The sequence below is a fragment of the Phyllostomus hastatus genome, unplaced genomic scaffold, assembly GCF_019186645.2.
Source record: "Phyllostomus hastatus isolate PE091 unplaced genomic scaffold, TTU_PhHast_1.1 phas_contig_148, whole genome shotgun sequence".
In the NCBI taxonomy this organism is placed as follows: Eukaryota; Metazoa; Chordata; class Mammalia; order Chiroptera; family Phyllostomidae; genus Phyllostomus; species Phyllostomus hastatus.
In genome coordinates, this window is record NW_025333607.1 from 22757296 (window position 1) to 22780669 (window position 23374).

Genomic DNA, 23374 nt, shown 5'->3' on the forward strand with positions numbered 1-23374 from the left:
CTGATTGGTCCTAAAGGCACTGTCCTGATTGGTCAGAATGGAGCTGCTCTGACTGGGTGGCCAAGATGCTGATGGGGATACAGCTGTGCAGCTCGGAGTTGGGGGAGGGGCAGGGGGTGGAGCCTCAGTCCTATTGGCTGAAACAGGATTCCGGCCCGCTCTCTCAGGGCTGCTGGGGGCGGGGCAGGGACACTGGGCCGGCGGGCAGTTCAGCACCGGCCGCTCCCGGAGGCGGAGGCGCAGGGGGTGTGAGCACGCCTGCTGGGCTGTGCTGTTGCACTCGGGCCCGGTGAGCCCCCGGGAGCCCTTGTGCCCAGGCGTGTCCCTTCTCGGAGTCCGCGCCAACATCGGCCGCTTGCCAGGGCTTCCTCCTGCGCTCCCCGAGTCTAAAGCTCAGAGGGCCACCACGTGGGGGTTGCTGGCGTCCACGCATGAAACGGCGTGAAGACAGCAAGTCGCGCGTCTGGGGCCGTCCCGTTACTAAGCAGCGCAGTCGGGGGCCACCCTCCGGATGCGTGAGAGCGTGTCAGACGTCAGCTGGGGAACCCACGCGGGGCAGACCTACTCCAGACGCGCCAGGGAAAGCGGGGCAGAGCGCTGGGTTGTCCTTAATCCAGGGAGTTGTCCCAGCGATGTTTTCACGTTTCCCAGTTACGTGTTTGGCGACACTTGGACAGCTCTTGTCCAGGCAGAGCCACTACAGCAGTTCCGAGTCAGGAATAAAGTAAGTTTTTTTAAAAATCAATAAAATAAACACCTTAGGCCAAGAGACAGGAGTGCAGCTGACAGGATTTATTAAAAGCGTTCTCTTTGTAACATTTATCGGCGCACACGATCCTGGTAGCAAGCGTATTTCACGCCGCTCATTTGCGAACGGTGCAACTGTTCACTTGGGAGTGTAAACACGTGTGCAACACTGTGCAAAGACTCTAAATGGTTTCTGACCCGTGAAACTGTGGGTGGGGTAACAGGAAGATTAAATACCGCACGTCGAGTTGAGAACCACCCACTGACACTCCAGCAGGTCCCCGGAAACAGGTACGCCCTTCGCCCTTCGGGGAACGCCCTGATACTCAGAGCCCAAGGGCCACTGGGCAGAGCGACCACCACCGGTGAAAGTGCACACAGGACTCCCCGGGGATACAAGCTCAGACGCCAAACGCAAGGCTGGAAGAAGAAAGGGTCCGCCGCGCTGCGCCGCCGTGAAACACCTGGACCCACTGCGCGCGCGCAGTTTGCAGACAGTCGTGACTCCGCGGCCAGGGTTCCCCACAAGCGTCCGTGACAAGGACATCATCACATGCATCCCTTGCGCGCATCCCTTCCCGCGGGTCACGTCGGGGTCCCCCAGCGAATCGCCAGGTGGCTGCTCCATTTTCGCACAGGCTCGCGGTGCAAAATGTCACGCCAGTTCCTTACCAGAAGGTCCCCCAAGCAGAACATCCCCTCTATTGACTGTGGATACGAAGGTTTGTTAAAACCCTGGCGCAGCACACGGGTCTCATCTTCATCGAAGCGCGTGAAGACACGGCCCCGCCTGTGTCTCGCGGCCCCGCCGAGAGCCGGGCGTGACCGCGGACACGGCCCCTGGTTTGACACCACAGTCCTTCGGCCCTGCCCCGGGATGGACGGCGAAGTCCCCTGCCGCGCCGGGGAGCCCCATCGTTCATAAGTCCGTGCGCCACCACGTGGGCTGGAACGGCAGCGCCGCCCGTGCGCACATGCGCACACCGCTCACTGCGCGCCCGCGGAGGCCAGGGCGGAGGCGGAGCCCGAAGACCGCGCAGCCGGATGGGCCTCGGCGAGCTCCGGGCAGGAGGGAGGGCGGCCACAGCGGTAATGGGCGGCCAATGGACCGAGCAGAGAGCAGGTGCGAAAGACGGGGACCTCAACGTGGAGGCCGCGAGAAACCAGAGGAGCGCCGCTCGCGCAGCGTCGATTCCTCCATTCACTCTCTTCGCCGCGATGTCTCTGCGGTGAGCACCTATTGAACCGGCTCTGGGAACGCGGGGGGGCAGCGCGTCCCAGCACCTAAAGCAGGTCCCCATGGCACTCGCCACCCAAGCCCCGCGGGAGGCCCGCAGCCGACCAACAGCCTGGAAACGCTGCCAGCCACTTCCCGCTGGGCAGCATCTCCTGCAGAAGGAAGGCGGACACCGCATCCCCAAGCCCACACGCCGCTCACACCCACTGGGTCCTGCTGGGCAGGCAGCCCTGAGGGGCCCTCGGGGCGCTGGTGGGCAGCTCGTAGACACGCTTGGGGACGCCCTTGTGCCCGCCAGAGCCAGGCCCGCCGGCCCAGGACGGCTGCTGCCCCGCTCCGCCAGTCCGATGAGGGGCCTCCCCGGGCGCTGGCGAGGCAGGTCTCTCTTCAGGCTCGAAGCAGAGGAGGAGCGACTGGGCCTCGGATTCCAGGTCCCTGCAACTGGCCACCGAGGCGGCACCCATGTCCTCAGCCACACCCCGGGCCATGCTGCAGACACTCTCCACGCAGGTCCTGAGGAGGTCCGCATCGCCGCTGGGCCCTGCGCGGGAGAACGACAAGCTCACTGAGCCCCCCACCATGCACCGGGCAGGCGTCTCCCCGGGCCGCTGGGGCCCGTCTCACCCGTCTGAGCCAGTGGAAGCGTGTGGCTGTTCTAGGGGCTGAGCCACCCAGGGGGAGCAGGTGCGCCGGGGTGGGCGGCCCCCCGGGGGCCCGTGCTGGTAGTTGGGGTTGGTCAGTGAGTTACGAGTGAAAAGACGGCCGAGACCCCGTCAGCTGCAGCGTGCCGACTGCACCACCAGCCCCGCCGGGAGCACACACCTCTCAGGGCAGAGAGAACCACTTCGGCGGTCTGCTCTAAGCCACGCTCCAGCTTCAGAAATGCGGAGGCACACGCAACCATCCTCTCCAAATCTTCGCACCCAGAACGGCCTCCCTGTGCTTGAATTCTGGAACACTGCTGTGCGGACAGAGGTAGCGTTGGTGAAAACACGGGCGGGCTGCAGGGCGTGAGGCTCGGCGTGGCTGTAGCGCCAGAGTCTCGTCCTCCAGAAGGAGGTGAGCCCGACTCTGTCCCTACGAGCAAGACCAAAGCACGACAGTAACAGGTACTGTTTTCAAAAGAAGTAAGAATTCTCCATTTACTTTGCACCAAAGTCCAATCACCCATCACAGGAGAATGGACTAAAACAACCGCACCACCATTATCTACTATCACGAAACATGAATGTATTCCATCGTTAAGTTTAACTCTGTATCTGCCGTTTGTTTTACTTAAATGCAATTTCTCAGGCCATAAGCAAACTTCTCCCCCTTCTAACACGTGGATTGCATACTTAGTTTGCATTGTCCGTGCACCTGGGACACGGGAAGGAAATGGTCTGTCCCGCCCACCTGCGGTCTGGAAGCTCTGGGCACACTGGCCACCAGACACGCGGTCCCAGCCCACCGTGACCGTCCGGGCGGACGCTGGGCTTCACTAACCCGGGCGGGGAGAGGCGGGCACATCAACCTCAATCCCGCCCACCCGACGGCTCGCCCGTCACTGACCTGGCAGCCACACGTCCGGGGGGCGCGGCCGAGGTGACCGCCCTGCCTGTGCGTCCCCGGCTGAGGGTGAGACCGGCAGTCCGCCTGACCAAGCCGGCCCCCGGCGAGAGGCCGCCACCCTGAGCGAAGCCCCACGGAAGACGGTGGGGGGAGAGCGGCCCTTACCGTTTTCCACTCGGCGAAGGCGTGCCCGAGGGACCCGGTGAAGGCCGCGGCGCGGGCGCTCCTCTGCCGGGCGACCTGCGGAGAACGTCAGGGGTCTTGTCACTGCACTGGGGCTCCGGGAGCCTCAGACCCCTGCAGCCCCGTGGGGCCAGGCAGGGGCCGGGCTCTGGCGTCATCACCGGGACCACAGCTGGACAGCCAGTGGGCCAGGGGTCTCCGCCTCAGCTGACGGACAGCAGCAGGACAGAGGGAGGGGGCAGAGACGGGCTGACACGTGGTCACAGCAGCAAGACTCCAGACGAGTCTCTGAAACTCCCAGCCGTGAGACTGGCCTCCAGCCCACCCACCGCACCTCTCGGTGAAGAGAGCAGTGCGGGCCGGCGGCTCCCAGCCCCATTCGGACCCCACGCCGGGCCCAGCGCGGAGCCAGCGGGAGGCGCAGCCTGGCTCAGGGCCTGGACAGGACCCCAGCTTGTGACCCGTGGGGACGCCAGGCGTCCTTGCCTTGCAAAGTGATGAGACTCAGAAGTGACAGGCTCGCACCTGAGACAGAGGTGTTGGTTCCTGCGTGGGACAGTGAGGAGGCGGGCCAGAGGGTGAGTGACGACCAACAAGTGCCACCAGGCCCCAAACACAGGCCCCGGGCTCACAGCCAGCCCTCCCCACGCCCCCCACCCCGGACTGCGTGGGCCTGACTTTCAGGTGGGGGACGTGGCCCAGAGGCCCAGTGCAGGGCAGCGGGGGTCCTGGTCCTCCTCGGTTCTGGGCGGACAGGCCTGAACAGACCGGTGGGAACCCCAGGGGTGGATGGACACGTGGTAGTTTGCACTGACATGGGAAAGCAGAGGCCGAAACAAAAGGGGGGAAAAAAAAAGACACAGCAAGTGACCACCAGGGGTCACTGCCGCTCCACCTGCGGAGGCCGCAGGGCCTACAAAGTGACAACCAAAGGGCAGCAGCAACTCCAGGGCATTCGGGGCACCCGGCACGGTGATGCCAGCAGCCCCTTCTCCAAAAGAACAACCTGACACACACTCAACTACGTACGTCTGTAAAAACCTCACTCACGGAGCTGCACCGTTTCTAAAACATCAGCGTTCTCCGCCGCCCGCCCTCTCACCTGGCTCTGCGGGCGCGGCCGCAGGAGCTCGCGCCGCAGCGCCTCCGCCTTCTCCAGCCCCCGGCCGAGCAGGAGGCTCAGCCCCGAGCCCACGCCGTCCCGGACGGCGTCCGCGAGATCCTCCTGGGGGGTTCAGATGTTTTAAATCTGTTAAGTGATGGCTGTGTTTCCTGTCTACTTTAGGAGTTAGCCCATTCCAAGCTCATGGAGCCCGGCTGACGCCGGATGGGGACTAGCAGTCAGTCCAGTAGGGAGGCGAGCCAGCCAGTCTGCCGCCGAGGGGCGTGTCCTCTGCCGCTGAGGGGCGTGTCCCCTGCCGCCGAGGGGCGTGTCCCCTGCCGCAGGGGCGTGTCCTCTGCCGCCGAGGGGCGTGTCCTCTGCCGCAGGACGCGGCGTTGCCAGGACACCATGGCGGCCGGTGCTGTCTCCACCGCCTGGGTGGTCCGAGCCAGCGGACGCAAACTCCCAGGATAGCAGCGTCCTTCTGGCTGACCAGCCGGGCAAGGCCCCCTGGCAGACCGTCGCCACCCGCCACAGTGCGCGAGCTGGGCGGGGACTGCAGAACCGCCCGCACGCCACACGTCCGCTCACCTGGAGGCCGGCGTCCGGGGCCCCGCGGTCCCCCGGGAGGTGCAGGTCAGTCCCGCTGAGAGCCGCCAGCTGTCCCACACACTTGGCGGCCTGTCGCACGGCCCGGGCGACTCTCTGCTGAGCGTCCTCCACCACCGACGAGAGATCTGAGCAGCAGCCCTGGGAGGTGGCGACCGGCCGAACAGCCAGCGCACGCGAGGGCGGAGGGGAGGAGGGCGGGGGGAGAAGTGAAGGAAACAGACTCTGCATGGCCGACGCCGCGGCTGTGCCTCACGCACGTCTCCGCCAGGGGCGGGCCAGCCACGGCCGCCCTCGCTGGCGGGGTGACCAGGACACACGGCCCCTCTTCCCTCCGGGCGTCACCGCGAGCAGGCCACACGGCACGTGCGCAGCAACCGGTGGTGACGCGGACTGGCAGCGAGCGCCCAGAGGGCACGGAACGGTGGCTCTCCTGCCCTTTCCTGTCCCGACAGCCGCCTGACGGTGGCGGATAAAGCCATTCCCTGGTGTCCAGGAGAAGGGACGGGGAGAGGGGACAGGAGGGACAGAAGGGACACCCCTTCTGGGGGGGCTTGTGCACGGGCGTGCGCACACCCAGGAGGGACACGAGGCCTCTCCCGGGCTGCTGCCCACTGCAGAGACTCCGAGCGTCTCTCAGCCTGTGTTCTAGAACATTTTTCACTGTGAAACCTCTCTCTTAGGGCCACAGGCCTCCACCCCTAAGTCAAGGTCAGAGTGTCCTTCCTGGAGAGTGACAGGGAGAAACTGCAGGCCGGGGACCCTCGTGGGTGCGGTCTCAGAACGCCACACCCCCACCCGCTCAGCGGCCCGGCCCCCAGGCACCGTTCCGTGTCCCAGGGGAGGGGACCAGGGATGGGAAACACAGGGCGGTTCGCCTGAGCACCCGGGACGGGCCCCCTCCTGCCAGTGGGGGTCGGGGCTGAGTCGTGTGCTGTCCCCTCTGCACCCTGAGAGCCGGCTCGGTGGCTGCCCCCTGGTTCCTGCCCCAGACCCCCCTCAGCCGCTCCCTCCCGGTCTCAGGCCTCAGCTGGACCACAGTCCCACCCCCCAGCTCTGCACCCCCCACCCCCCTGCCGCTCTCGTCTGGAGATGCGGACAGGACAAAATCAATGAGCGCTTCACACGACGACCAGCAAGTCAACTCACCTGCAGAAACACCTGCAAGTAGCTGCCCAGCCTCCTCACCTCCGTCCTCAGCTCGTCCCCCAGCCTCGCTGCGCCTGGGCCGGGAGGGGCGTCGCCTGGCCAGTGCGTGGCGAGCACGGCGAGCCGCCCGAAGGCACAGGCGACCCCGGCCGCCCGCGCCTGGGTGGCGCAGTCGGAGGAGAACACTTGGAAAGAAGGGGGAAGTCACGGGAAGGCCCCTCCGCACCGCAGGGCTTGCACCGCACCCCTCACGCACTCAGCACGGGGAAGGCGCGGCGGCTGCTTACGGTCGTCCTGGCCGTCCTCGTCCTGGTCCGCGTGAGCCCGGGCGATGGCGAGCAGCCCGCCGTAAACGTCGAGGAGGTCTCGCACCAGGCTGTCCGCCGCCGTCCTGTCCTCGTGACTCTGCCCGAGAACGGCCAGCGACGAGCCGATGACGTCTCTGCAGATCCCGGGGAGGCGGGGTCCGGAGGAACCGCAGTCCGCGCAGCCCGCCTCCTCCGTCGAGCCTGTTTGGACAGAAGACGCCGTCGGCCTGCCTTCCTGCACTGCACCTCGAACAGACGCGCGCACGCAAGGATGCGCGCACGCAGGGATACGAGCACGCAAGGACGCGCGCACGCAGAGATGCGCGCACACAAGGACGCACGCACACAAGGATGCGCGCACGCAAGCCCACTTCGGAACGAGCTGCCAGGCTCGCTCCGGTCCGTCCCGGTTCCTGGACGCCACGGCGGAGACGCGGTTCCCTGAGAACTGGTCACCCACGGACGACACCCGTCCCCGCCACTGCGTGAGTGATGGGGAACGCGACCAGCCCGTGGGCCCTTCAGGTCACGAACGGCCTTCTTCACTCGCCTCTCCGTGAGGCCCAAGAAACCCAGCCGGTGAGAACCCTGCAGCTACGCCCAGTAACGCAAAGGTGGTAAAAACAGGCTGGAGCCGGCGGCTTCCCGCAGCCGACACCTCGCACCCCGGGAAACGTCCGGACCACGAGCAGGCGGGCGAGCCTGGAAGAGCCCCCCCACCCCACATCCCGCACCGCGTCTCGGGAAGGAGCGCTACCCCGGACCCGACGCACGAGCGAGACCGCGCTCTGGTCCAGCCCGCGGGTGAACAGAACCAGCAAACTCAACGGAGGGTGGAGGAAAGCACGAGTGGGGGCTGGGAGGAGCGTGGAACAGACGGGGTGCTGCCTCCCACGCTGACACGAGTTCACAGAGCCCCCCCTCTCCAGGGGGCGAGCACGGCGGTCAGCACGGGGGGCGGGGTGTGCTGGGCAGAGCGGTGGGTCCTGTAACGGCTCCTCGCGGAGGTTTTGGTACCTGAAGTCATTCCGGAGCCGACAGCTGCACGCGGCACCCAACGCAGGAGCAGCCCCCGGTGGGGCAGAGGACGCTCCCTGCCCGGCCCCCACGTCCGGTGACAGTCCGGTGACAGCACTGGGGCGCACACCTCCCTCCCCCTCCCCCCCCAGGTGACGGCAGATAACCCCCTGCTCTTGGCTTTTTCTCACGAGAAGGTCATAATCTCGTGCGTCTGTGCGCGCGCACGCCTTCCACCCTGCAGCCAGCCACGCCGCTCAGGCGCGGAGGCAGACCACACAGCACGGAATTTTATGGCGGGGGCGGGGGCCGGCAGCCCATCCCTCACCGCAAAGGCGGCGGAAGCCTCGAGCTGAAATCACTGGCTCCGGGTCGTGGAACGTGGGGGTGGGGAGCCGGGACTCGGCGCTGTCCTCGGGTGCGGGAGCAGCCGACGGGAACGTACCTGGTGCACGGGAGGGAGGCGGCTTCCGAGCGGACTGGGCCTGGACGCCGTGCAAGTAGCCGGAGACCCTCCTGTTCTTCACCAAGCTCCTGCTCCTGAGCGAGGAGGACACCCGGCGTTAGCGGCCCCGGCACGCGAGGCGCCGCGATAGCACATTCGCTCACAAACTCGCTCAAGAAAAGGGGTGCGCGTGTGCGGACTCTGCACGGACACATTTCACCGAGGCTTCCATCCACCGGGCTCCCGGGGGGGAGTGTCACTGCCTGCAGGCTCCGTCCGGGGCACGGAGCCGGTCGGTCATGCCCGGGGAGGCCGGAGCGCTGCCGGGTCGGACCGCGCTGCCCCGAAGACCCGCACACCGGGACCGCGGGCACTCCGCTCCCACGCAGACGGGCGAGCGAGCGGGCCGCGTCCGGAGCGCCGCGACCGAATCAGCGACAGGCATCGCCGACAAGCCCCTCCCGCGGCAGACGGCCCCTCCCGACTGAGGACGCGACCGCGTGCACGCCCAGGACCCGGAGGCCGGAAACGGAAGTGTCCTCACCTCCTCCTCGACAGCGAGGAGACCGGGACCCCCGCGAGGTCAGCCTCCCACTCGTCCTCGGGGTCGCAGAAGAGGTCCTCGCCCTGGCTGGTGCAGCCACTCTGCGAAAACAGCGGACACAGTGCCTGCTCGTGGGGAGTCTAAATACGGCTAACACTAAGAAAACATTCTAAGTATTTTCTTACACTTAAAATGTAAAATCAGCAAAAGTACAGGTCATCTGACAAAAGTCCAAAAGAGATCACATTCCTGGTCAAATAAAAAAATCAATTATGTAAGGCTAGGATTTATATCAATGATCTACTGCCCTGGCTGGTGTGGCTCCGTGGATTGGGCAGCAGCCTGCGAACCAAAGGGTCACCGGTTCAATTCCCAGTCAGGGCCCAGGCCTGGGTTGCGGGCCAGGTCCCCAGTAGGGGGCGCACAAGAGGCAACTGCACACTGATGTTTCCCCCTCTTTCTCCTCTCGCCTCTCTCTAAAACTAATAAGTAAATAAAAATAAAAAGAGATCTATTAATGGCAGCAAGGGAAACCATCCAGTAACTCAGAACTAACAAACGTGTGATTTACAAGACAGAGAGGACACAAACAAGGAAGCCCCCGGGGGGGAAGTGAGACGATCCTGGGTCGAGAGCCAGCTACTGGGCGCACACGCCGACCGTGACGACAGCGTGTGCTCTAACCCCACCGACCCAGTTCTGACGGAGCGCTCGGCAGCGCCCGCTTCAGGGAGGCACGCGATCTCGAGGAAAGGTGAGTGACGGACGTGGCGGTCAACAGCTGAGACCAGGGCAGGGGTGGGGACGAGGGCGGCTCGCCCGCCAGGGCTCGGTGCCACGCCGAGGCGAGAGTGACCGGATGGCCTCGGTGCGGTCGTCCCCTGTGCAGCGGCACACGCGAGGCACACTCGGCGTAGAAGTGCAGCAACGACCCCCTCGCACCCACACAAAGACGAGCCGGAGCCGCCCACCGCCTCGGCACCGGACAGAGAAGCCCAGCCCTCCCGCAGCGGGGTGGCCCCATGGGGTGTCTGCCTGCACACCCTGCCCCCGGCCCGGCCAGGCGCCTTCTGAGCCCGTGTTCGGGTGTGACCAACTGGCTCCTGCAGCCCCCCTGACCTGTCTGGCCGGGCCCTGTGCCCGTGGGCTCCTTCCGACCGAGCACCCGGTACCGCCTGCCAGGCAGCGGTGGCACCGCCGTCACCTGCGAGGCCCCCGGACCGCTCACGGGGCACCTGTTCTCGGAGGGTCCGAGGGGCTTCCTCATGAACCTGCCTGGGACCCGCCCCTTTCCCACCTTTGTTTTGTTTTGTTTTTGTGGCCAGTTGCTGACAGACCCCTCGGTTTACTGCAGGGCCGTCACCGGTTAAATCGGCTTCCGGAGTTCCCCCTGTACTACGTATGAAGCCTTTTCTTCCTGGAGAACGACCACGTCCGCCAGCACACAGCAGTGGGTACGTGACACGGCTCTGAGAGGCCATCACGCTCTCCACCGCGAGGCCGCCAGCGCCCTCGCCCAAAGCCCCACGTGCACCCTTCCGAGCACCCGGAGCCCGAGTGGGCTGGCTTCCGAGTGGGCTGGCTTCCGGGTTGTCAGCTGTCGCCTTTAGTTCCATGGTCCTCGCATTTGCCGTCCTCTGGTTTATTTTATTGTTTTCCAGACTGAACACACACTTCTCCCACAAGGAAACAGTCAAATCCCCAGACTCGCCAGTTATTAAATGCAAGCTAAAACAAACTGGTAAAACTGGTAAAGGGCAACACTTTTGGCAATCAGATCTTGAGCATGAAAGTGTGATTGAAATTTCAGGTTTTGGGCGCAGTTTTAGAAGGCGGAAGACAGGAAATAAGAGATTAAAGTGATCACGTGCTGAGGTATTTTTACGGCGGTGACCACGGACACAGCACACCCCAGACACCCGCAGCTCAGCCCGGGGGGCGCGGGGCACTGGGCGCTGCCCTCATTCGACCCAGCACAGACGGCTCCGTCCCCACCCCTCCCTCCTTGGGCCAGAGTGTCAGAGCCGCACGGTCACGAGTGGACAGGCGCAGCACGAAACCCTTCTGTTACCATAGTTACAGTGACGCCAGCCAGGAAACCCCTCTGCAGGCAGAGGCAGACGCCAGCGGCTGTTAATACCGGCCAGTGTGGGCACGTGACCTGCCTCTTCTCTGCCAGACTTTCTTTCCTGAGAACCTGTCAGTTTTACACTTTTTGTTTCAGAGGGTTCAGGGGGGTTTCAGTAATGCTCGCACCTCGTAAAGCTCCTTCATTGCGGCGAGCTTGGACTCGAACTTCTCCAGGCTCCAGACGGTGGACACGCCCAGGCTCAGGTTCCGCACCCGGACCCGGGCCTCGGTGCCGCAGCCTCCGTCCAGCGGCTCGTGCCTGCAAACACCAAGGAAGGGTCCCCCTGAGACACCCCCATCACGACGCCCGGAGCTGTCTGATGGGAGGGGCTTCCCCAGAAACATGGCCCCCGATTAACTCTTTCCACAGGTAAGCGGGTTCATTACCGTGAAATCGTGTCTAAAACACATGTCTAATGGGGAAATTCCCTTTAAAATGTGAAATTCCGATGGAGTTCCACCTCCACAGGAAGCTTGTGAGCCCTGAGCTCCGCTACTGCCCTTTCAGAAGCCCCGCCCAGCCCCGCCCTGCCCGGCACACCCCGGGAGGGTCTGGGGGGCTGCCCCTCACGCCCGCTGCTTCCCAGACGGCGCTGCGGAACCCCGGGTCTTTGGGGAAACCAAGGACACAACCACTTAGAGAAAACACGGAGGTAAGGCACTTCCAGACAGAGACCGGGGAGGTAAGGCACTCCCAGACAGAGAACCACCCCACGCTTGGGACAGCCGCTCACCCACCTGCCGAACTCGAGCCGGCTGCGGAGCCGGCTGCCGATGGCGTTGGCCTCCTGCAGCATCAGGGAGAGCTTCAGGGCGCCCCAGCCGGGCCGAGCTGCGGGGCGGGGGCGGGGGGACGCACAGGCGTGAGCACAGCTCTGCCCTGCGGGGAGGCGTCCACTCTCCACGAGCGGCTTCAACCAAGGGTCACACGGGCAGTGAGGGCAACGTGGGGTCACCGTCCTTCGCCCTCGTGGGAGAAACGGCATCGCCTTCCCGTAAAGCGAGGTCTTTCCCCGGCGGAGGCCAGGGCGCACTGGAGGCTGCTCAGGGTCGCACTGCCCAAGGACAGGAGACGCCACAGACCGCCCTCCTCCCTCCAACACACTTGAGGACCCTCCCCCACCCCCGCCCCCGATCACTGCAAAGTGCTGCAGGCTCGCTAATGCACAGCCGCAGTCCTCTCCACAACAGCCTGGAGACCTAAAAGAATGGATACACTCACAACCAGGAGGTAAAAACAATGGAAAAGAAAACAGTTTAGTCCACGACTCCACTCTCCTAATTTAAATGTGAGATTTTATCGTTAGTATTTTTCATATTGTTCAGTCAAACCTACGACCAGGGTTCCACCGTGAACACTTCTTTGGGAGAAAGGAATTCACTATCTACGTGAATTTAAAAAACCAAGTGTTCACTGCAAGACTGGTTTAGGCCCTAGGAGAAATAAAATATGTACCGACACAACGTATTTCACTGTTTCTTGCAACAGAGAGGGAATTAACAGTTCGAAAGTAATTTAAACTCGGGAGCCGCAGAGGGCATCTCGCACAATGAGACCGTCTGTGGAAACAGCCATGCCACCGCCCTGCGCCGACAGCGGCCCCCGGCAGGGAGCACCAGGGCCAGGCTGTCCTGCAGCCCCGGGGAGGCGCTGCCCCGGCCTCTGTGAGCCACCACGCCCCCCCCGCCCCCCGCCCCCAGACCCCTTCAGGGAGAGAAGGACGCGGCAGGGACCTGGAGGTAAGACACGGTGGGCGGGCCGCGCTTGCAGCCCGAGTCAAACCACCAAATATTGAAAATGCTTACGGAATCACCCAGGAAAGTTGAATATGGACCAGGTACTGAACCAGTGTGAGAAGTTATTAATAGTTCATGTGCGGTAATAATGCCGAGGTTACGCCTCAAAGAGCAACAGAAGAGAAGGCTCTCGTCTGACGCGGAGACACAGTGAGGTGCTCGCGGGCCGAGTGGCCCGAGGCTGGGGCGTGCTGCGCGGAGGCCCGGGGGCCGCGGGGGCCTGGGGACCACGGGGGCGGGGCCAGGGTGACGTCAGACCGGACGCTGCGGAGGGCAGCCGGCTGCCTGGCGAGCACTCGGGGGGCTTCCTGCAGTGAGCGCTGTGCTTTCCATACGCGAACAGCGGTTGCAGTAAAGACGCGTGCGTCCCACACAGAAACGCACACAGAAACGCCGTCGACGCGGGAAAGAAGTCGGAGCGCCCACAGGCACGAGGAGAGCTGAGGACTGCGGCCAGGCGTCTTAGAAACACAGTGCACCCGACACAGTGCTGCAACCGTCTCGGCTACCTGCTCACAGAACTGTTCCAAATACGGGCATTTTAAAATGATCACTCACACGTTTTAGATGCGGAAGCCAGCAACATCTGGAATGAAACGCTTCTAGTACATGAAGGCAACTCACGCTAACCCCGTGGTGACCAACCACACGGAAGGGCCGCCCGCTCGGGCATCTCGCGCACACCTGCGGGAGCCCGGTCCCTGCCGCTCCGGCCGCGCTGCAGCACCTGCACCTCCTCGGCCAGTTTCTGCTTCTCGGCCTCCAGGGCTTCCAGGATCCTCGCGTGGCGGACGCTGTGGTCTTCCAGAGCCTGTGGACACGTGCACCCCCCGGACCCGAGCGTGAGCGCGCAGGGGACCGCAGAGCCGGACCCCTCACCCCAACACACTACCGTGAACCACGATTTACACACGCTTTGTTAGCACAGAAGGCCATTAGAAATATATCAAGTATCTTTACGAGATGATTTTCCAGTCAACAAGGCCACACTTCAGGCACCGCCAGATGCTGCACCTGCCCTCAGAGTCCCCGCACCTGTTCCGAGTCCCCCTGCACCTGTTCTCAAAACCCCCACTCCTGTCCTCAGACCCCGCTCTGCACGAGGCCTCGGGACCTGCGTTTCTAGCAGGGGCCTCGGGCGCCGCTGGCCTAGGGACCCAGGTCAGAGACCCACCGACGTACAGAGGAAGAGAGGCCAGAGGGTTGACAGAAAGGTGACCCTGTGGGCTGTGAACTTGGCCCCTGGAGGAAGCTCCGCCCCCTGAGCTGACGGAGTGCCCACGAATGTCCCCTGGAGCGACCCGGCCGGGCAGGCTGTGTCCCCTGACAGCGGGGCGGGGGGCCGGGTGACGGAAGCTCCAGCCGCCACGGGACACTCGCCTGCTTGGCAGCCAGACTCTCCACCTCCAGCCGCTTCCTGCTGACGTGCACCTCCTGCTCCAGGCGCTGCTTCGCCCGCTCCAGCTCCTCGATGCGGTGGGCAGCCTTCCGGTTACTCGCCTCCTGCGTCTCCTTCCTCTGGGACTCTTCCCTCTTTAAGGGACGACAGTGGAGACAACTGGGCAGAAACACAAGGCATCTTTCAAAAGTACCCCCAACAGACGGCTGGCCGGCCCTCCGCCGGGTCCCTGGGGCAGCGGGCTTGCGTGGCTGGAGGCCAGCCCCTCGGACGCCGGCCCCGGCGCGTCCCCCGCACGCACTGAGGCCGTGGGTGAGCGGACGGACCCTGACGGGCGCGGCAGATGGGACTGACGCGTCAGAGGGAAAGTGATGCGGGTCCAGAAGCCTCCGGTCTGCCCCCCGCGGCCGACCCCCTGCTGTGGACGTGCCGCCCCCACGACGCCCTCTGCAGCCGCTCGCAGGGACAGGGGTCACCGGGGTGGACGGGAGGAGAGAGCCCGCCGTTACCAGCTGCGCCTCCAGGGCCTCGATCCTGCGCTCGTAGGCGGCCCGCTGCTCGGCGAGCTCGCGCGCGGCCACCTCCTGGGCGATCTGGGCGCTGCGCAGCAGCTCCTGCTTGGCTCGCAGCCGCGCCTCCCTCACCTCGGCCTCCAGCCTGCAAAGCACAAGCCCCGGGTGTCCTTCACCGGCCGCCACCGCTGCGGTTCCCAGTTCAGAGCTTTCTCAGCCACAGCCCCGTCCACGTGGCTCTGGTGGCGTCAGGGGCACGCGCAGCCATCAGACGGCCACTCCTACTGCCGCGCCCCCTCGCGTCTCCAACGGCGGCGCAAACCTCGGAGCCGGACCTCCTGCTCGCCATCGGCGGTGCGTTCACACTGCCGCCGGCTGGACAGCCGTTTGCACAGAGACCACAGAAGAGGAGGAGAGTGTGCTCGCGTGCCCCTCAGCCGCTGCCTCGGACGCGTGAGCACACACCCCGCTCTCGTGCCAAGGGAGGCAGCCCCGGGGCGCGGGCAGCAAGGGCGCGAGTTGACACTCCAGCGGACGCCCCCAGGGGGCGCTCTACGGCAGGGGCAGCACCGCGTCCACCAGTGTCCTGCGCGTCCGGGCCTCGGACGAGGAGAGGACCGAGGTGGCCGCGCACGCACAGGACACGGGTGACAGCGTGGAGCCCGTGCGCAGCCCGGACCGTCTGCAGTCGCGCGGCAGCCACCGTGCTGACTGTCCCTCAATGTCACTGCCCCTGAGCACAGGACACTGCCTCCCTCTAGTCGCGCCTTGACCGCACACGGTGGCTCCCCTAAAAACGTGACTCTCCTTGTCTGTCTCACGCCTGCCTAAAGTGCCCGAGCGACCCCACGTCCTTGAAGACAAAATCCAGACTCAGCCCCTCCTTCGGGCCCATCTCACCGCGGAGCTTCCGAGGCCGCTGTTTCGACCCCACCACGCTGCCGGCAGGAAGGAACTGAGGGGCAGCCCGCCCCCCCCCCAGCCCCCGGAGACCCCTCACCGCCCCAGACCCACGACAGCACTCACTCCTCTCGCTGGGCCGCAAGCAGCTCGTTCTTGGCGAATTCGAAGTCCTCCCGGCCCTGGCGTGTGGGGGTGTCCGCCCCGGCCGGCCCCTCCCCGGCCTGGACTTCTGCCGGGTGGTTGAGCCTGAAGTAGTGGTCCCCCCCGAGCACCACGCGGTCACCCTAGAGCGCACACGAGAGTTACTGCTGGAGGCGAGAGTGGCCCGGAAACCGCTGGGACGAGCCGACACGCTCGGGGCCTGCACGGAGCCCAGCGTCCGTGCGAGAGACACGAGGACCACGGCCACCACCACCCGTCCACGCTGTCTTCACGCCAGGAACCGCGGGGCCCCCGCCACACACACGTGTCTCCCGTGCGCCTCCCGACAGCCGGTCGTCACCGGCTTCGGGGCGAGGAGACTAGAGCGCAGTGGCAGGCTCGCCGTGGGCGCCCTCCCGCAGACGCTGAGTCAGCACCGGGCCGAGGTGCAGGCCCCCTCTCGCCCCGGCAGACGGACGGGCCGCACAGGGCATTCCCGGGCCGAACCGCAAAGAAACGGAGCGGCGCCGGCCCGGAGCCCGGCACCCTGTCCCACCCCGGCGCCCGCCCACTTACATGGTGCAGCTCCGTGGGCTCCAAGAGGAGCCTGCCGTTCACGTAGGTCTTGGCCTCCCCCAGGGGGACGAGGCTCACAGCCCCGCCGACGTGTCGGATGGTGCTGTGGGAGAGACGCAGGCTGTTGCCACGGCGGCGCGGAGGGCAGAGTGGGGCGGAGGGAGCGGGCGCTCGGGCTGTCCGCCCGGGTCAGGGCCCAGACCCTTCACGACAGCAGTGACACGAGATGCCCCCCCTCTGACCCGACTCCGGGGTGTTGCCGGGAAGGCCTGGCCTCCCCCGCCCTTCGCCCACCGGGCAGGGAGGAAGGGCAGTACCTGCATTTTCAGCATAACTGCTTTAAGAAAACACCCAAAACAGAGAAAATTCAACAAAAACATTAAAATATCGATAATGGTTTACCGCTAAATGGAACAGATTTACAGTGTTCCTGTTTTTTACGTTTCTGCCTGTCCGGGCTGACACAGAGTCGTGATAACGGAGCAGGTGTCGCGGCGGGCGGGGGGGGGGGCCGGGGGGGGGCGGGGAGACGAGGGCCCCCGGCCGAACCCAACTGGCAGGTGAGACCCTGCGGCCGCAGCTGCAGACGCTCGGTGGTCCTCTGGGTCATCTTGTTCAGAGCACAGGAGAGAAGCCCCAGAGTCCAGCCCATCTCTGGACTGACGGGGCGGGAGAGGAACGGGGAAGCGGTGGCCCCCCCACTCTGGGCCGCGCTCTGTGTGAGCACGGCTGGTCACAGAAGCAGCGATGTCCCCTAAGAACACACGGGGCCCCGGACAGGTCACACGCGTGCCACCGCCCCCACAGCAGCTGCCACCGGGCGGGCGCAGGGGCACAGAGCACACACGGCACGGAGCTCCCCGCCGGTCCGCCCGCCCAGGCCCTCGGTCCCCCGCCTGTGCCCGCGGTGCCAAGACAGCCCGTCCCCCCCGCCAGTGGGCGGCCTGAGACACGGTGAGGGTGTCGTAACTTCACGCCCCAGCCCGTCCTCACAGGGCCCTCGGACGTCATTTCCTGCGAGAGCTACGAGTGAGGGAAGACCCCAAGGTTCAGCACCCCCCGCGCCTCGGACCGAGATCTGGGCGCTGACGGGAAACCGGCCAGGTGCCGAGTTTTCTGAGAGGCGGACACTTACCAGTGGTCCTCGGCCACCAGCACCCCAGACAGCCGGATGTCGGGGCTGGAGGTGGGGCCGCCCTTGCCCACGGTGGTGGTGCCTTCTTTTATCACGTAGAACAGCGTCTCGGACAGCTGGGGGTCGGCACTGAGGTTGACCAGGCTTGGCGAGCAGGTGTCCATACGGAAGGCGATGCCTGCTTTCTGGTGGGGGGCAGAGAGGAAGCCAACCGTGACCCCCAGCACAAAGCTGCGAAGTCCCTGAAGGAGGAGGAAGGCTCCCCACGCCGGCGCAGCAGAAGCGTGTGGCGAGCAGCGGCCCAGCTCGCTCGTCTGGGCGCTACCTGTCCGGCGAGCTGACCGCCAAAGCAGTCGCACCCTCACTGGCCCGCGGCACCCTGGCCCCCACTCCGGCCCTTCCTCCTGCACGTCGGGGCGCGGCACGCACGGATCTGCCGGCGACCGCACCTTCTCCGTCGGCGAGAACGGGGAGACCATACCTGTAACTCCTTCATTTCCTCATGCTTTCTCCTTTCCGCTTCTTCAAATTTTTCTTTCCACGCCCTTTCCAAAGACAAACAAAATAAAACAGCTACAAACACATACAGGTATATTTACGTATACGTGGTTAAGAATCAACAGACAGTCCGCAAGGGTTAGGAAACCACTGCGGAAGGACCGAGGTGGTCTGGAGGTGGCTGCTGCGTTCCCGTGGGGAGCCGGGAAGGACCGAGCGCGGACCGCCCCCCGCCCCGCCCCTGGGCACGGCGGCCCCGCCCACCTCTGCATCTCCGCCATGTCCCGCTCCTGCCGGTGCAGCTGCATTCTCAGCGAGGCTACTTCTTGCCGACAGAGCCGGTATCGTTCCGGGTCGATGTTCTGATGGCTTCTTTGAGCCGCTTTCAGCTTTTCAATTTCTGCTTTCAAGTCTAAGTATTTACAGAAACACGCACGACCGGTGATATCTGATCTAGAATAATTCTCGCCGTGGGCACACTCCTCCACCTTCGGCTTCCCTGCCCCCCCCCCCCAGCGTCACCCAGGAACCCCCACCCAGCCTTGACCCGCGCGGGAGCCCGCGCCACGCCCACCTCGGATGAGCTGCGCGCTCGCGTCCTCGTTCACGCGCGCCACGTTGACGATGCTGCGGGCCTGGCGCGCGTAGCGCAGCGTGCTCAGGGTCTCCTCCACGCTGCTGGCGGCCGGGCTGACCGTGGCAACCATGGCCGTCTTCGAGTTGCCGCCCAGGCTCTCCTTCAGCAGCCTTCGGGGGAAAGGCCGTCATTGGGCTTCGCTCGCACAACCCCGTCGGCGACGGTCCGCGCAGCACAAAGCCGCACGCGGGGCCCAGGAGGCCACGCTGCGCTCTGGGCCTCAGCGCGCGTTCCTCCCGGATCTCGCGAGCACTCGGCTCCGCCCGCACCGTGCGCGCGGCTCGGTGAAGCGGCCGTGCGCGCACGGGTTTACACTGCGGGCAGCGCGCAGCCCCCGGCACTCGGTGCCCTGGGCACCTCCGGAAAGGCGCCGGCTGTCTCGGTCACCTCTGCCCAGCGCTACACCACGGCCTTGTGGCGCAGGTAGGTGCCCAGTACGTGGCGAAGATGGTGAACTGAGGGCAGCGCGGTGGCCGCCCGCCTCACAGAGCGAGGCCCGGCCCGGGCGGTTTGGCCCCAGGTTACCCAACGACCCTTTCAAGTTCAAAGGACACTTGCCATGTGAGCACCGACTCGCGGTAGGGGACAAACACCCCCTTCCGGCCTCCGTGTTCCGCAAGCGCGGACACCACCTTGCCCAGGGTCAGCAAGGACCTGTTGATGCTCACGCCTTCCTGTGTGCGGGGGAGAAGCGCGCTTCAGTGCCCAGTCTCTGCTCGGAACGCACGCGCCCCGCAACCGTGCTCCCCCCCCCCACGGCCACCGACGAACCCCTGTCGCCCCCAAACCACCAGCCGTACTGGGCAGCGCTCACCCCAGCCCCAAAGCGCGGCTTTCCCGCCGACCCCGGCGGTGCGGCCCGCCAGCCGCAGGCGGAGGCGGACCTGGTCGTTGATGCGGGTCTACTTCGTTCGGGTCTACTTCGTGCGCAGTCCCCTGGAGACCACGCCCCGGGCGGCGCCCCGCCCCCTGGGGACGCCCCTCACCCTGAGCTGCTGCCCGCAGGTCCCGGCCGGGCCGCAGCGCTCGCTGCCCGCCAGGTCCACGAGGTTCACGCGGCTGGTCACCCTGTGCTCCAGCTCCTCCCCGTCCACACACTCCGTCTGCGGCAAAATGGCATGAAAAGGACACGTGGTGAGTTCCCGTGACTTGCCGTCAACACGAGTCTTCAGAAGGGACAGCTGCATGGGGTTCAAGCCAGCCACTTGTTTCTGAAAGGGTCCCTCCTTGAGCCTGCGCTAAGGGGCCACCCAGAAGGAACCCAGGCTGCGTGCACAGCGCCGGGACCGGCCGGAACGAAGGGCCGGACCTGGAAGGGACAAACCCCGAGGACACAACCACGTCAAGGACACGCCACAGATGGGTTGAAGGGCAGAGGGGTGTGTCCCAGCATTAAAGGGGCAAGGGCTTGAGAGCAACATAAACGCTCCGCGGCAGAGGAGAACCTAAGGAGCTGCCAGTCAGAATATTTGGCAGATGTAAAAAATACTGTGCAAAGAATCGCAGTGGCTGCCAGCTGTCGCGGGCCCTGTGAACTGTTCCAGTGACACAGCTGAGACACAGACTCACAGACGGTGACACAGCTGAGACAGACTCACAGACGGTGGCACAGCTGAGACACACACTCACAGACGGTGGCACAGCTGAGACAGACTCACAGACAGTGACACAGCTGAGACACACACTCACAGACGGTGGCACAGCTGAGACACGGACTCACAGACGGTGACACAGCTGAGACACAGACTCACAGACGGTGGCACAGCTGAGACACGGACTCACAGACGGTGACACAGCTGAGACACACACTCACAGACGGTGACACAGCTGAGACACACACTCACAGACGGTGACACAGCTGAGACACGGACTCACAGACGGTGACACAGCTGAGACACGGACTCACAGACGGTGACACAGCTGAGACACGGACTCACAGACGGTGACACAGCTGAGACACACACTCACAGACGGTGGCACAGCTGAGACACGGACTCACAGACGGTGACACAGCTGAGACACGGACTCACAGACGGTGACACAGCTGAGACACACACTCACAGACGGTGGCACAGCTGAGACACGGACTCACAGACGGTGACACAGCTGAGACACGGACTCACAGACGGTGACACAGCTGAGACACACACTCACAGACGGTGACACAGCTGAGACACGGACTCACAGACGGTGACACAGCTGAGACACGGACTCACAGACGGTGACACAGCTGAGACACACACTCACAGACGGTGACACAGCTGAGACACGGACTCACAGACGGTGACACAGCTGAGACACACACTCACAGACGGTGACACAGCTGAGACACGGACTCACAGACGGTGACACAGCTGAGACACGGACTCACAGACGGTGACACAGCTGAGACACACACTCACAGACGGTGACACAGCTGAGACACACACTCACAGACGGTGACACAGCTGAGACACACACTCACAGACGGTGACACAGCTGAGACACACACTCACAGACGGTGACACAGCTGAGACACACACTCACAGACGGTGACACAGCTGAGACACGGACTCACAGACGGTGACACAGCTGAGACACACACTCACAGACGGTGACACAGCTGAGACACGGACTCACAGACGGTGACACAGCTGAGACACACACTCACAGACGGTGACACAGCTGAGACACGGACTCACAGACGGTGACACAGCTGAGACACGGACTCACAGACGGTGACACAGCTGAGACACACACTCACAGACGGTGACACAGCTGAGACACGGACTCACAGACGGTGACACAGCTGAGACACGGACTCACAGACGGTGACACAGCTGAGACACACTCACAGATGGTGACGCAGCTCAAACAGCAGTCACCAAAGGTTTAGAGGGGTTTGACTGCAGCAACGGGCCTACGGCTGAGTAAAACCCTTTACTTTCCGATACGACTTTCCAAACACTGTCCAGTGATCCCCGAGCATCACTGATAACGTATCGCCACATACTGATGCAACGTCAGTGACATCACGACCGATGGACAGAACGCTGACTCCGCCCCTGGTTTAGAAAGACCGGGCGGCCCACCTGCGTGCGGGTCACCAGCAGGGACAGCACCGCGTGGGACCGGGAGCTCTTGTCGTTCATCCCCGTGGCGGCCGTGGCCCTCTGCTTGCTGCCCAGCTCCAGCCAGCCCTGGGGAGAGAGGCCGGCGGGGCCAGGTCACACCGGGGGCACGTGCCCGGGGCGCCACGGAGACCCTCGGGGAACGTGCAGCACCCAGCTGGCCGCCCTCCCACCGCCCGTCGTCCGCCTCTGCTCTCGGAACCAGGAAAGGCGACGTCAGGAGGCGGCGTCTGCGGCCCTGCGCTGACTCGGTGGGGCACCCTCACTTCGGTGCAGCAGAGCAGCTCTCGTGAGACACTAACAAGATGAAGCTCTTGCTGACCCAAACGATGGTTAAGGAGAAGCGTTCTGTCTGTGGAGGGACAAAGCACCCCTTACCTGGACGTCGGAGTAGGAGCTCACGGCATTCCTGTGATTAAAAAGCAGGAGGACAGAGTCAGCTGTGCTGCCGGCTGCACTCCGCTCTCGTGAAACGAACCGTGTGGTTTTCCTGGCACAGCGCGGCGCCTCGGCATCTCCACCCGGCAGCGTGCGCAGGTCTCAGGCCTGAGACCACCGGGACACGCACAGCAACACGCACGGCGTGTCTGGGGGGGGGGACCTGGTGCTCGGGGGCCTCCGCACCACCCCAGACTCCCCGGATGAGCCCCGTCCTTCCAGAAAGCTCTGGGAGCGCCGACAGGAGAAGTGAGTGACCCTCGGCCTGTCTCACACTCGGGGCGTGCAGTGCCCCGGAGCCCCCCTCCCCGGTCTGCTTGGAGGAATCGGCACGAGGACTGGAGTGGGGGCGCTGTTTCCCACTCAGCGCAGCGAACGCTGCAGGCCAGGCCTCCGCGGGGGCTGGGCAAGGCCCGCCCTCCGGGCAAACACGCAGCCAGCACGCTACTTACACGGTCAGAGCTTCGACGTACGGCCCGGACACGGGGTGCTCCCTGACGCGCAGCTGCAGGGATCAAGAGGAGCGGCAGTGAGGGTGCGAGACAGTGCACAGGGGACAGTTTGCAGTGGCATTTCCTGCGTCTCTTTAAGTTTAAGGCACAGGTGTGTCCACCTTGCACAGGCGAGACCTGCACACGGGGCCTCACACACGCAGACCCGGGGGCACTGGAACTGCCTCACGCCACGGCCGCCACCTGTGCGGGCCCGGCCGCCGCCCAGTGTCCCCATGGTCCCCGAGTCCCCGCCGTGTGCATGCCGACCTCCCGCGGCAGCTGCCACTCACGGGCCTGACGGGCCTCTCCAGACTGTGCCCCTACAGCCCAGACACCTCACACTGTGTCGGCTTATACCACGCGGCGCACGCGCTGTGACCGGAGATCCCAGCCACGCAGGGGCACAGAGGAGAAGCCCGGGCGGGTTTGCGGCTGGGGGGTTGCCCCGGTCGGGTGGGGGCCGAGCAGGGGCCCCCCTGAAGACGCAGCTGCTCGCTCCCCAAGGCCCTTTTCAGAGGTGGAAGCTTTTAACTCTCACAGCAGCTTTTAAAAAGCCCACGCATTTGCGAAATGTCCTGTTTCCCGGGAAACGCTATCTGCAGGACAGCGGTTCGCCAGACGGTGCGGTGAAATGCATCGCTGCCATCACAGCACGAGTCCCGACAGCCTTCGTGGCCATGTCCGAGTTGCAGACTCTGGGGACCGAGTGTTT

At 64.7% G+C, this 23374-nt stretch overlaps 1 protein-coding gene across 2 annotated transcripts in view; it reads right to left on the reverse strand.

Annotated features, from left to right (window-relative positions):
- Nucleotides 1–785: 785 nt before the first annotated feature.
- KIF14 (kinesin family member 14) overlaps nt 786–23374 on the reverse strand; it is a 28923-nt gene continuing 6334 nt past the window's right edge. Inside the window, exons 6-30 of one of the 2 annotated variants that reach the window (XM_045818264.1) lie at nt 22621–22673; nt 22109–22139; nt 21692–21799; nt 19607–19723; nt 19179–19294; nt 18558–18730; nt 18248–18395; nt 17967–18030; nt 17486–17670; nt 16351–16453; nt 15757–15917; nt 14728–14875; nt 14200–14352; nt 13504–13630; nt 11761–11854; nt 11149–11281; nt 8893–8993; nt 8349–8443; nt 6866–7087; nt 6579–6763; nt 5412–5570; nt 4821–4943; nt 3701–3775; nt 2807–2945; nt 786–2525 (exon numbers count right to left, since the gene is read on the reverse strand). In XM_045818264.1, the coding sequence (XP_045674220.1) occupies nt 2182–2525; nt 2807–2945; nt 3701–3775; nt 4821–4943; nt 5412–5570; nt 6579–6763; nt 6866–7087; nt 8349–8443; nt 8893–8993; nt 11149–11281; nt 11761–11854; nt 13504–13630; nt 14200–14352; nt 14728–14875; nt 15757–15917; nt 16351–16453; nt 17486–17670; nt 17967–18030; nt 18248–18395; nt 18558–18730; nt 19179–19294; nt 19607–19723; nt 21692–21799; nt 22109–22139; nt 22621–22673 (3357 nt within the window). In that variant the 3' untranslated portion in view covers nt 786–2181. The remainder of the gene's footprint in view (nt 2526–2806; nt 2946–3700; nt 3776–4820; nt 4944–5411; nt 5571–6578; nt 6764–6865; nt 7088–8348; nt 8444–8892; nt 8994–11148; nt 11282–11760; nt 11855–13503; nt 13631–14199; nt 14353–14727; nt 14876–15756; nt 15918–16350; nt 16454–17485; nt 17671–17966; nt 18031–18247; nt 18396–18557; nt 18731–19178; nt 19295–19606; nt 19724–21691; nt 21800–22108; nt 22140–22620; nt 22674–23374) is intronic. The other variant, XM_045818272.1, reaches the window with a different exon arrangement.